A 13819-nucleotide genomic window follows, 5' to 3' on the forward strand; every position below is an offset into this window, starting at 1 on the left:
TTTGCCCATTATTCTTTTCAAAATTATTCAAGCTCTGTCAAGATGTTGGTGATCATGGCTAGACAGCAATGTTGAAGTCTTGCCATAGATTTAAGCAGATTTAAGTCAAAACTGTAACTTGGCCACTCAGGTACATTCACTGTCTTCTTGGTAAGCAACTCCAGTGTAGATTTGGCCTTGTGTTTTAGGTTATTATCCTGCTGAAAAGTGAATTCCTCTCATAGTCTCTGGTGTAAAGCAGACTGAATTTTATTTTATTTCACCTTTATTTAACCAGGTAAGCCAGTTGAGAACAAGTTCTCATTTACAACTGCGACCTGGCCAAGATAAAGCAAAGCAGTGCGATAAAAACAACAACAACACAGAGTTACATATGGGATAAACAAAACGTACAGTCAAAAACACAATAGAAAATATATATACAGTGTGTGCAAATGTAGTAAGTTATGTAGGTAAGGCAATAAATAGGCCATAGTGCAAAAATTATTACAATTTAGTATTAACACTGGAGTGATAGATGATGTGCAAATAGAAGCAGGTTTTCCTCCCATTTTTTATCCTGAAAATCCCTAATATTTGCCAATGTCAAGCATACCCATAACATGATGCAGCCACCACCATGCTTGAAAATAAGGAGGCAGTTACTCAGTTATGTTGTTGGATTTGCCCCAAACATAAGGCTTTGCATTTCAGCCAAAAAGTATATTCCTTTGCTTGGTTTTTTGCAGTCTTACTTTAGTGCTTGTTGCATACAAGCTGCATGTTTTGGAATATTATTCTGTATATTTGTATTATTTTCACTCTGTCATTTAGGTAATTATTGTGGAGTAACTACAATATTGTTGATCCATACTTAGTTTTCTCCCATCACAGCCATTGGACTCTGTAGCAAATGGCTTCATGGTAACACAGCAGTTTCATTCCTGTCCTGCAGTTCAGTTCAGAAGGACGACTATTTTGTATGTGTCTGGGTGGTTTAATACATAATCCACAGCAAAATAATTAACTTGACCATGCTTAAAGAGCTATTCAATGTCTGATTTGTTATTGTTACCCATCTACCAATCACTGCCCATCTTTGAGGCTTTCGAAAAGCTCCCTGGTCTTTGTAGTTTAATCTGTACTTGAAATTCAATACTTGACTGAGGGACCTTACAGATGTTGTGTGTATGGGGGACAGAGAAAGAGTTAGTAATAAAACAAATCCATGTAACTTATGGGATTTGTTAAGCCACATTTTACTCCTGAACTAATTTAGGCTTGACTAAACAGAGGCTGAATACGTATGCAACAACTATATTTTAGTTATGAATATTGTATTTATCATTAAAAAAATAATAATCTTCAGAGTATTGTGTGTAGATTCTTGACAAAAATGACAATTAAATCCATTTGAATCCAGCTTTACCCCAATAAAAATGAATAATTTTGCAAGGCACTGTACTGTATTAGCATTGATTATATTTGTTGAATAAATTGTTGATACAAATTGTGCATGGGCTAGTGATGTGTACATGTGACTAATGCCCCTCAATTTACACCAAGTCATGAGAGTTGGGATGTTGTAAGAATCAAAAGATGATGTACAGTGTGATGTAATTTCCTTTCAGAGGAAGTGTTTGTCATTTCTCTGCTTTGACCTCTTTGGTTGAGGAAGGTGAATTGTGAGCTTCTCATTACGCTGTCTATAACTACAGCTTTACAGGAGGAGCTGGTCACATAGGGCTGGAGAATCCATACTAATAGGGAGGGACATGAGCTTATTTTAACCTGCACCTCAGCATGCTTCCAGCAGGGGGGGTAATGGGAACACCTCTCCCTTTCCGGTCCCAGCCTTTTCCTTTCTACTGCAGGGCTTGGTTACATTTCAAGTCCTCCTGGCACATTGCCACTACCACTTTGGGAATGGGTAAGAGTTAGGGAATGAGACTAGGGGCCATAATGTAATTGTGCCCATGACTTGAAAAAAGGTGGATGGAGACTGGAGAGAGAGACCAAAAGCCTGTAAGGCCACAGGATCAATGTTTCCAATTAGTACCAGATGTCTCTCATTTTGCTGGGCTTCATAAACACTTCTCTCCACCCCTCCCACCCTCAGTGGCCACTGGCCTAGCGGTGTCTGTCACTTGCAAAACCTAGGTCAGGATTCAATCCGGACTGCGGAAGACTTGCGCTCATTTCTGAGCCGACACACCTGCAGTGTTTATTTTGAATGTGATCTCTGCGAATGCGGAAACATTGCCTTTAAAAAGGTGCATAGTCAAAATGGGGTGATCCGATTGAATCACAAACCTAGGGCTCGATTCAAATCAGTAGCACTGATATGCTGTAGCGCGAATGAAATGTAAAGGTCATTTCTGATTGAGCCAACATAAGCAGCGTTTACCGTGAATGCAGTCTCCGCGAACACATTGGCTTTACATTTATTTTGCGCTGTAGCGCAGCTCTTCAGTGATACGGATTGAATCGAGCACCTAGTGTAAAAATACAGGTCATGCAGAACGAAAAGGTACAAAATCGTACAAAACTGCTTTATTTACCACAACTGTTTGATCCAAGGCTGAATTCAATCCGTAGTGCTGAAGATATGCGTGGTAGCACAGTTGAAATTTAAAGGTAATTTTCGATTGAGCCAACATATGCAGCTTTTACCGCAAATGCAGTCTCTGCGAATGCAGAAACCTTGCCTTTAAATTTCAATCACGCTATAACGCTGATCTTCAGCACTACTGATTGAATCCAGACCCTTATTACCTAATACAAATATACAACACTTTCCCCAGACAGTGCACAAAGAATCAACATCATACTCACCCCATGAACAAAAGTACACTATATTTAACACCAAGGAAACGTTTTGTAATGAAATTGGCCCCAACTCCCAACTGTTCACTGTGTCCCCTAAATCAGGTAGACACATTCCTCCATATTATGTGGGAGTGCCCTGCAGTTAAATGCTTCTGGGACAAAGTTACAACATTCATTTTGAAGTGCATGAATGTAAATATTCAATGCTTTGCATCAATTATGTTACTTAATGATGATAGCTTCTTGAATCTCTCAATCAATCAGAGATGATTACTGCTGGCAGGGAGCACTGCTGCAAAAAAATGTTGGCTCAGATGGCAATCACCTCACTCTCCCAATTCCCCAGTGGATACAGTTACTATTAGAAGTTATAACATTAGAATTATCGACAGCGAGAATTAATGGAGCTAGTCAAGGAACAATTGAGGCCTGGACAAATATACACTGAGTGAACAAAACATTAGGACCACCTTCCTAATATTGAGTTGCATCCCCTTTTTCCCTCAGAACAGCCTCAGTCCATTGGGGCAAGGATTCTACAAGGTGTCAAAAGCGTTCCACGGGGATGCTGGCCAATGTGGACTCCAATGCTTCCCACAGTTGTGTCAAGTTGGCTGGATGTCCTTTGGGTGGTGGACCATTCTTGATACACATGGGAAACTGTTGAGCGTGAAGAACCCAGCAGCATTGCAGTTCTTGACACAAATCCTTCTTTAACCTGTCTCCTCCCCTTCATCTACACTGATTGAAGTGGATTTAACAGGTGACATCAATAAGCGATCATAGTTTTCACCTGGATTCACCTGGTCAGTCTGTCATGGAAAGAGCGGTCTGTCATGTTTTGTACACTCAGTGTACATTTGCTTTACGAATGACATGTTGATGCTAAATATGATCATTGCACACGGACAAAACAGAAATTCCCAAATAAGGAATCTAGAATCTAATACTGAAGCGGTATGGTATTATAAAATGCTTGCCATGGCAGTCACACCAAAAAAATACTGAAATAAAGTATTTGTTAAGAACATGTCAAGTTTTCCATACTGTTCTGAACCCCAAATGTATACAGATAACCAAAACATCTATTTGATAGAAAACAAATACAAAAAACATAGATATGATGAAACAGATAGATATGAGAAAACATAGATACAAACACTCCATGCAAAGAGTGGAGAAACCCATTGAAAGAAAACTAAGGCCTATGTGTCAAAGCCCAGTTGCTGATTCTTACATTTGGATGGATACACAGAAACAGTCCAGAGGCCATTTTGGCTCAAAGGTAAGCTCATCATCAGATAAGTCCTCATGTTGTGTTACACAGAAAGAGTTCTGGGACGGGCACGGAATGGCAGCTTCCTCTAAGGTTTCGAATAAGGAAGGAGTTTCAAACGGAATCTGAAAAAAGGAGGGTTCCGAATGGGAATGGAAAAACAGAGTGTATTGACTCAAGTGATCAGTCCTTCTCGAAGAACATGAAATCCTGTGAAGCGGAAAGGAGGAATGAAATGTCAACGAAATGTCCTCTAACAACTGCTCATCTTATCAGCTCAGTAATAGGCCTTACACATGTCAAGTTCTGTGATTTAAAAAAAAATCTACATTTTAATTGAATATATCTATATTTAAAACAGACGGATGGACTCACGATGAGGAAGCAGGCACCCATGAGCACAGCCTTCATCTTGACGTCCAGGTCCAGGGGGAACTGGATGCCAAAGTTGTCCGTGTCGGTGAAGACCTCCTTTATCAGGCCACTCCATTGCTTACTGATGCGGCCGATGGGCTTGCCTCCATCTTTCCCCGTCAGCTACGGGGGGGCAGCAAAACACATGGGTCAGAGACAAAGATTTCTGGCCGCTTCACCTCATCACTACTTCTGAAAGGATTGGATGGGTGTGTAGAGAAAAGGGCAACTTATCCAGTCTTTTCTGGTCTAAAAGCAATGTCAAAGTCAAAGATTAGGTTTGTTCTAGTTAAATAGGACAGTTATCAACTGATTTCAGCCAAAGAAAGCCCAAACTATATGACCCCTCACCTCGAAGTTGACGTCCCCGCAGCAGTTGCAGGCGATGCAGGGTCCCTCCAGCTTCATTACGGTCTCCTTGTTGGCCCCCTTGATGGAGAACTTGGGCACGCAGGGGTTCCAGTCCTGGGACACATAGCCTATGGTGGTGCCAGGCGGAGCTTGGACCTCGAGCTGAGGGGGACACACATACACAAAATTAGAAAGGTATTTCACCATGCTTAAAATCAGGCTTCGGTCCGTACACTGTAGCTTTAAATAGTATGTGCTTGGGTTACTGGAAAGCTAATTCAGCATGCAATAGGGCACTAATTTGATGAGTGCATTGGTGTCTGATATTGGCGTAGCAATCACTGCCATGGCAAAGGTAATATGCGTCGCATGGTAACTGTGGGGCTAGTCATAGATGCTGAACTAATGTGTGAAAGGGCAGTCATAAGGGACCTTAACGTCTCATGGGAATGTACTGTACTGTACTTTACGGCTCCACCTGTACCAGAATACCAGAGTCCCTATCCAGGACCCGAGTGGGTCCAGATCCAGAGTTCTAAATAATGTCACTGGTCAAAATGTGCTGTCGTTAGCTTGCCAGCAATGTGATTCAATAGAGACAGAGCTGAAAGGTGAAGAGACGACACCAGATCAAGACAGTTTGGGAGAGGGTTCGGACTGACAAAGGACCATTCAGTGTCATTCATGGGTCTTTACAAAGCACAGAGACTAGGGATTTGGTAGGACAGTCCAAAATGGCTTCCAGTCCAACAGTTTTACTTTTTAGCATTAGCATCGTTAATTTGTAATTCATACAGAGTTGTATAGCAATGCTAATGCTAACCTGAGGATAAATTAACCAATTGCATTTTAGGTGACCTGTCCCTTTACTCCTTCTCTATCACATTAAGACTCAATATTATGATTTTGTCTATTTTTTTTCCTGGTTTGTGTCCCGTGTACATAGTCAAAGTAGTCAAATATTTGTCTCAGTGTTCAGCGCCCCATCGTACCTCTTGCAGGCAGCAGGGGCAACAGCAAGAGGCACAGCGGAAGGGTCGTATGAGGCGGATGACCTCGCGGTCCGTGTTGTCCTTGATCTTCATGTCGAAGCTACGCAGGGCGCCACAGCAGTAGCGTGTGCAGCAGTCGTTCTTCTCCTTGGCCTTGTAGATCTTCTGACCCAGGCTGTTCTTGATCTCGTATTGGTTGTTGGTCTCAAAGCCAATGAACGCTGAGGAGAGGGGAACGGAGGGAGGAAAAGGAAGAGGGGATGGTGGGGAAGGTGAGAGGACAGAAACCCAGGAACGTAAACAGGAAAACAGTAGTTTGGTGGTGGTCAGTTCTCCTCATGATTTATCGATGAGGTGAGAATGGTGACCAGTAAAAATTACCTTAGTTTTCCATTGCCTTTACTTCTGTTCTCTCTGTACTCAGATAAGACTAGCGAGCTCACCTTCCAGCAATTCCAGCTTTTGGTGTATAAGTATCTGGTCAAGCTGAAACACAGAACAGAGTATGAGATACACGGAGGGTACAAAACCTGCTCTTCCCATGACAGACTGACCAGGTGAATTTAGGTGAAAGCTATGATCCCTTATTGTTGTCACCTGTTAAATCCACTTCAAATCAATGTAGCTGAAGGGAGGAGACCGGTTAAAGAAGGATTTATAAGCCTTGAGACAATTGAGACATGGATTGTGTATGTGTGCCATGCAGAGGGATGTTTGTGAAATCAGTGTATTTGACAGCCTGTTATGCTACTCTTCCCAAGCAAACCTACCTGTGTTAGGTACTCCAGACCAGGTGGAACTCCAACAGGAACAACTGCTGCAGGGGCTGGGGAGATGGCTGCAGGAGGGCCTGAGTTAGGTGCACCGTATTCGGGCCCAGGCATGGGACCACCATAGCCTGGGCCCATCTGAGGTGCACCGTATTCAGGCCCAGGCATGGGACCACCATAGCCTGGACTGGGGCCCATCTGAGGTGCACCGTATTCAGGCATGGGCATAGGACCTGGGCCTATTGGTCCAGGCTGGTACATCACAGGCTGGCCTGGGTGTGGTTGTTGGTGGTTGTAGCCCATTTGGAAGCCAACCGGTAGGGGAGCATGGTTAGGGTCACCATACCCCCCCTGAGGAACAGGGTAGGGGTCCATGGAGTAACTTCCAGGACTCTGGTGAGGGGACAGGTAACCTATAGGAGGAAATACAAACAGTGGGTATCATAAATATATTCATATTGACAATATATTCAGATTGACAAAAAGCTACACATGAATATGGAGTTATGGATGCAAATATGTAGGGAGCATGAACTGGTGTTATTAAAGCTCATGAAGTGCATTGGAGATTCTGCATTAAGGAAATGACTGTTTTGCATAACAAAAGTGGGCCGTATTGTTGTACACCAATGGATTCCCAACAAAGCACCACTCATTCAATGGAAACTGCAAAGAACAAAAGTCATTTTCCACATCATTCTCCCAATAATCTTTTACGTTTATATCAACAGTCAGCCTTTTACACGCCAAGCTCTGGTTTCAAATTATTATCTCGAATACATTGGAATAATAGCATTATACAAATCCTATGGGGGAAATACCCAGGGAGAATTGCAATATGGTGCAACAGGGAAATTAGTGATTATGTGTTGTCAAGAATCTGCGGTCGTCCTGCTCTCCTGCTCAGAATCTAATTCCAGTCAAAGCATCTTCACCATTGCTTACTATTCTTATCAGGCAGTGGCTGGATGGCAAACAATGGCTAAAAACAAGCTAAATCAAAAGTGGACTTTTGAGATATTAATATTTTGAATGTTGAATAAATTAAGGTGAGAAATTACATTTCAGAATCTAGACATACTCCATATTTAAAAGCACACTATAAAAAGGAGTATAATGACAAGATGTCTGTCATATACGTTTCACAGATCATAGAGTCTTATAGGAGGGCATGTATAGGTCTAAAAAGGGCCTAAAATTGCCATTTTCATCATGTTTTTTTCGAAAATGGTTTGTGATACAAATGTAAAAACAATGTCAAACATCCTTCCTCCCAATGAAGTTACTATGTGACAATTGCCAGAACAATCTGAGATTCCCAAAAATATTTCCGCTGGTATGGAATCACCCAGATGTGAGCAGAGCAACCCACTATGACATTTGGACCTATCGCTCCACCCCTTTCCACATTCCTACCTAGGAAGGAAAACAAAAAAAGTTGACTAGCTTGCTTTTTACTGAGAAATTGCCCCTGGATTACAGACAAACCTACACCAAGAGTAGGAAGGTTGAGACCAGCAGATGTTCACACTTTTGCTTTTTGTAAACTACTGAATGGAAAAATACAAATGGAAATATTGTTTTGGAAGCAAATAACACTTTTCATTGTGTATTTAAAATGTATGAACATATGAATTGACATTGGTCAAAATTGGGATGGGTCTTTTTAGTATCCTGGAAAATAAGAAATTTCAAACATCCTTTTCCTACTTCAACACTGTTGGAGAGGGTAAAGTTTCAGTTGAGAGCCTCGAGGAATGTGGAGTAGAAGCAGGGGTGTATTCACTAGGAACCAAACAGAACCAAACGGAAGCAAGCAGAATGAAACGGGGAGGGACCTACCTGAATTTGTCCAATAGAAACTCTCGTTTTCGTTGCTAAAAGGTTTTCCGTTTGCAATTTTGCTAAGGTGTGCACTAATGATTACACCCCAGGTGAAGAAAAACACCAGTCATTCAGTTAGTTATCCATTCATTCAGAAAGAGACTCATCAACCAAACAGTCACAGTGAGAGTTTGTGATGTCAAACAGATTCACATTCACACACTATAGACCCCTTTCTGTGTTCGCAAACATTGCAGCATGAGGGCGTTGGGCACAAGATGGTGGCAGAACACCACCCTGGTGTCAGAGAATTTTGTATTATTCTGTAAGTAAATCCGAGACACTCCATTTAGTATGATATGTTACATATCGCATGGTATGTACACTGCTCAAAAAAATTAAGGGAACACTAAAATAACACATCCCAGATCTGAATGAATGAAATAATCTTATTAAATACTTTTTTCTTTACATAGTTGAATGTGCTGACACAAAATCACACAAAAATTATCAATGGAAATCAAATGGATCAACCCATGGAGGTCTGGATTTGGAGTCACCCTCAAAATTAAAGTGGAAAACCACACTACAGGCTGATCCAACTTTGATGTAATGTCCTTAAAATAAGTCAAAATGAGGCTCAGTAGTGTGTGTGGCCTCCACGTGCCTGTATGACCTCCCTACAACGCCTGGGCATGCTCCTGATGAGGTGGCGGATGGTCTCCTGAGGGATCTCCTCCCAGACCTGGACTAAAGCATCCGCCAACTCCTGGACAGTCTGTGGTGCAACGTGGCGTTGGTGGATGGAGCGAGACATGATGTCCCAGATGTGCTCAATTGGATTCAGGTCTGGGGAACGGGCGGGCCAGTCCATAGCATCAATGCCTTCCTCTTGCAGGAACTGCTGACACACTCCAGCCACATGAGGTCTAGCATTGTCTTGCATTAGGAGGAACCCAGGGCCAACCGCACCAGCATATGGTCTCACAAGGGGTCTGAGGATCTCATCTCGGTACCTAATGGCAGTCAGGCTACCTCTTGCGAGCACCCCAAAGAAATGCCACCCCACACCATGACTGACCCACCGCCAAACCGGTCATGCTGGAGGATGTTGCAGGCAGCAGAACGTTCTCCACGGCGTCTCCAGACTCTGTCACGTCTGTCACGTGCTCAGTGTGAACCTGCTTTCATCTGTGAAGAGCACAGGGCGCCAGTGGCGAATTTGCCAATCTTGGTGTTCTCTGGCAAATGCCAAACGTCCTGCACGGTGTTGGGCTGTAAGCACAACCCCCACCTGTGGATGTCGGGCCCTCATACCACCCTTATGGAGCCTGTTTCTGACCGTTTGAGCAGACACATGCACATTTGTGGCCTGCTGGAGGTCATTTTGCAGGGCTCTGGCAGTGCTCCTCCTGCTCCTCCTTGCACAAAGGCGGAGGTAGCAGTCCTGCTGCTGGGTTGTTGCCCTCCTACGGCCTCCTCCACGTCTCCTGATGTACTGGCCTGTCTCCTGGTAGCGCCTCCATGCTCTGGACACTACGCTGACAGATACAGCAAACCTTCTTGCCACAGCTCGCACTGATGTGCCATCCTGGATGAGCTGCACTACCTGAGCCACTTGTGTGGGTTGTAGACTCCGTCTCATGCTACCACTAGAGTGAAAGCACCGCCAGCATTCAAAAGTGACCAAAACATCAGCCAGGAAGCATAGGAACTGAGAAGTGGTCTGTGGTCACCACCTGCAAAACCAGTCCTTTATTGGGGGTGTCTTGCTAATTGCCTATAATTTCCACCTGTTGTCTATTCCATTTGCACAACAGCATGTGAAATTTATTGTCAATCAGTGTTGCTTCCTAAGTGGACAGTTTGATTTCACAGAAGTGTGATTGACTTGGAGTTACATTGTGTTGTTTAAGTGTTCCCTTTATTTTTTTGAGCAGTGTATTAATTTGTGGATGTCCATCACCCATTTCGTATATGTTACGAATTACAATTCGTATTTTTTGTTACGAATTTGTAAAACGTACAATGAGTTACAAATTTGCAAAAATGTACAATATGTTACGGATTTGCAGAACGTGTGACATGTTACAAATTCTAGCTATGTAGCTAATGTTCGCTAGGCTAGGAGTTAGGGATTAGGATTAAATTTAGGAGTTAAGTTAAAGGGTTAAGGTTAGGGGAAGGGTTAGCTAAAAGGGTTAGGGGAAGGGTTAAGGTTAGGGGAAGGGTTAGCTAACATGCTAAGTAGGGTGCAAAGTAGCTAAAATGTAGTAAATAGTTGAAAAGTTGCTAATTAGCTCAAATGCTAAAGTTGTCTGTGATGAGATTCAAACTCGCAACCTTTGGGTTGCTAGACGTAACCATCAGTCTTATGTAACCATACCAAACGTAACATATCATACTAATTTGACTGTTTACATTTATGATGTTACGTCTAGTCCATGACACCAGGCTGAGAACAAGGGGGAGTTCTCATAGAAAGCCAGCAAAAAACACCTCAATTTTCATGCTGCTTATGAGTGCATTTCACACAACTTTTGGATTATAATTGTATTTTAAGGCTCGTATGAATGTCCTGCTTAATGTAATGTCTGTCATTAACGCAAAAATATACTTAAAAAAACACTTCAACTTTAACCAGTAAAATGGCTCTTTGGCTAGCTTTTGCTACAGCCTATGTCAATTAGCATTATCATTCTAGCTAACAACCGCTGCATCCAAAATAGTTATTTTGCAAAGATCACAACCAAATATAATCTTGGTGACTGTTCCAGCAATAATCAAAACAACATTTTAAGCGTATGAGAACCCAAAACAGTTATTTTGTTTATAAGTAATAAAAACGTAAATCTAGGCTAGGTTGAATGGGCGCAGATGGCGATGGCTTTCTTTCAGCCAAAAGTTGCGCGCATCTGTGTGTTATGTACTGAAAAGTGGCCTATGAGCACAGACAAAAAGTAATCCTGCAAAGATGCAATTTATGAGAAAATAAACAAAACAGCAACCCCAGTATAATATGATATCTAAATCAACAGATATTCAGAAGACATTTACCTGGGGCTGACATGATGACTTAGTAGACGCACAGTGGATAGCAGGCGGACTTCCTCTCTTGTCCACTTCCGTAGACTCTATGGAGACAAAAATAAAACTATGGCAAGACAAATTTCAGCACTCTGAGTCAAACAGATCAAGAGATATAAACATGTGCCCGTTATAGAGCCACCATGTGGTCGATATGAATGCTCTTGCATATGTTGTGTCTTGACAGTGTTTGCAGCATGTGTACCAAATTGTGTTACAATACGAATATCCTTGACTGATTTATATGCGTTTGTGCCAGACCACGCCCACATGAATGTTTATTGGTCAATAGCAGCCATGTTGTTTTAGGTACTAGTCTGGAAAATGTTGAGTTGAGACCTTTGTCCATAGATGCCACCTATCAAGTTTCATGCAGATCGGTCATTCGGTGCCAGAAGAGTAGCATTTTAAGTGTTTTTCACAAAATTCTAAATGGAGGAAAATCCATCATGGTGGACCTTATGGGTCCCGGAGGCAAATTTGTTCCTTTTGAGGAGAGGGACCTATGCATCACCTTTCATGACTTTAGGCAAAACAGGGGCGTGACCTTTCAAAGTTTGAAAATGCAATCTCTTGTTATAGCGCCACCATCTGGCCAATCAGTGTAATTGTGTAAATGCCTGATCTCTATGGCAAGATGCATCATTCACCCAAGTTTCGTCAAAATCGGGCCAGTTCTGTCTGAGATATCGCGTGTGACTAATGTACAAATGAACGGACGGACGGATTTTAAGAGACAGATTCACAGTCCCCTCCCCGATTTCATCGGACAATGATGGGTCGTTGGGCATGGGCTATAAAAAGCAGAGCAGAGAGAGCAGGGTTGTTGTGAATGAGAGGGAGAATGACACTAGACATGTTCACCAGTCCAGACAAACCATTCACAATAAGACGGCTATAACAGCTAACTTTCTCCTGTCATATTCTCCAACATAAAATCTAAACCATAGAGCCCCACAGTGGAGGTGTCATAATACCCATAAAACCTAGTGGTCAAACAGGGAAATGGTTCCAATCATTTTTCCACCATTCATTTTTCCCATAGGGGATTTTAGAAACACTTAAAATAAGGGCTGTTTCGTGTAGGCTTACCCTGGCATGACATTTTGATAAACATGTAAATCTCTCTCGGACAAGGTGACTTCTATCAATATATTTGGCACTATTTACTCTCAGATTCGAAAATGCTAATTAATTACTACATTTAACTTACATTAGATAGTTCATCCAGAGATTCTTACCTTTGCCTCGATTGAGCAGTCTCGTCCAGATCATCATGGCAATTGTAGTTCTTTATAATAGCCACATTAGCATTTCATTTTTGAGGGGTAAATGCAGGCGAATATATTGATAAAAGTTACTTTGTCCTAGAGAGATTTACACGGTTATCAAAACGTCACACCAGGGTTAAGCCTACACGAAACACAGCCCTTATTTTAAGTGTTTCTAAAATCCCCTATGGGAGAAATGAATGGTGGAAAACGATTGGAACCATTTCCCTGTTTGACCGCTAGGTTTTATGGGTATTATGTGGTACTCTATGCATAAGTGCAATTTGCCACTCAATGTTCTAAAAGCATGTGGTTACACAACTTGTTTGATACACAGTACAGTACACCCAATAAGCATTTCAGTTTCTTCCAATAGGGTCTGGCTCCAGCAGGTACCATCTCACGCCACAGACACTGTGAGATGAGACAAGATGTCAATTGGTACCAAAGAGGACGCTGTGTTACTGCTACAAACAGCACGTGGTGAAATTACATTTAGAATTAGATGCTAGGTACTAACAAGTGTGTACTAGCTAGCTAGATAGCTAGCTAGTGTTGTACTAGCTAGTGTTGTACTAGCTAGTAAGTGTGTAGGGTGTTCACCCATAACATTAATTCATTCAAGGTTCATACAAATATGTCCATTCAATACAGAATTGCGTCAGAAAAGTAATAGTCCAAACCTCATGTCTCTACCATATATGGTTGAAACGTTACAGACGATTTACTCTGAGAATTGAGCATTTTTTGTATTTATTAGGATCCCCATTTGCCGCAGCAAAAGCATCAGCTACTCTTCCTGGGGTCCACATGAAACATTACATAATATATAGTAGAGAACATTATTAGTCAAGGACTGAAATACATACATTTAAAACATCACACATAGCCCACATATCAGTGCATACAGTACACACAATATCTAGGTCTAATACATAGTACAGTGCAAATTACAAGACATAAAATGTCTGTGTCTCTTCACAGTCCCCTTTGTGCAGTAAGGTGTTATTTTAACAGTTTTATTAA

At 42.0% G+C, this 13819-nt stretch overlaps 1 protein-coding gene across 1 annotated transcript; it reads right to left on the minus strand.

The window, feature by feature from the left end:
* Positions 1–2141: 2141 nt before the first annotated feature.
* LOC311112891 (phospholipid scramblase 2-like) lies at positions 2142–11738 on the minus strand. The gene is made up of 7 exons (XM_084156031.1): positions 11493–11738; positions 6612–7024; positions 6285–6327; positions 5842–6062; positions 4850–5011; positions 4460–4621; positions 2142–4294 (listed from the first exon to the last, which is right to left on the minus strand). The coding sequence occupies exons 1-7, from the start codon at positions 11503–11505 to the stop codon at positions 4268–4270; spliced, it is 1041 nt and encodes a 346-aa protein (XP_084012157.1). The 5' UTR covers positions 11506–11738; the 3' UTR covers positions 2142–4267.
* Between the last annotated feature and the right edge of the window lie 2081 nt (positions 11739–13819).

Source organism: Coregonus lavaretus (genome assembly GCF_964263955.1).
Source record: "Coregonus lavaretus genome assembly, chromosome: 39".
Taxonomy (NCBI): Eukaryota; Metazoa; Chordata; class Actinopteri; order Salmoniformes; family Salmonidae; genus Coregonus; species Coregonus lavaretus.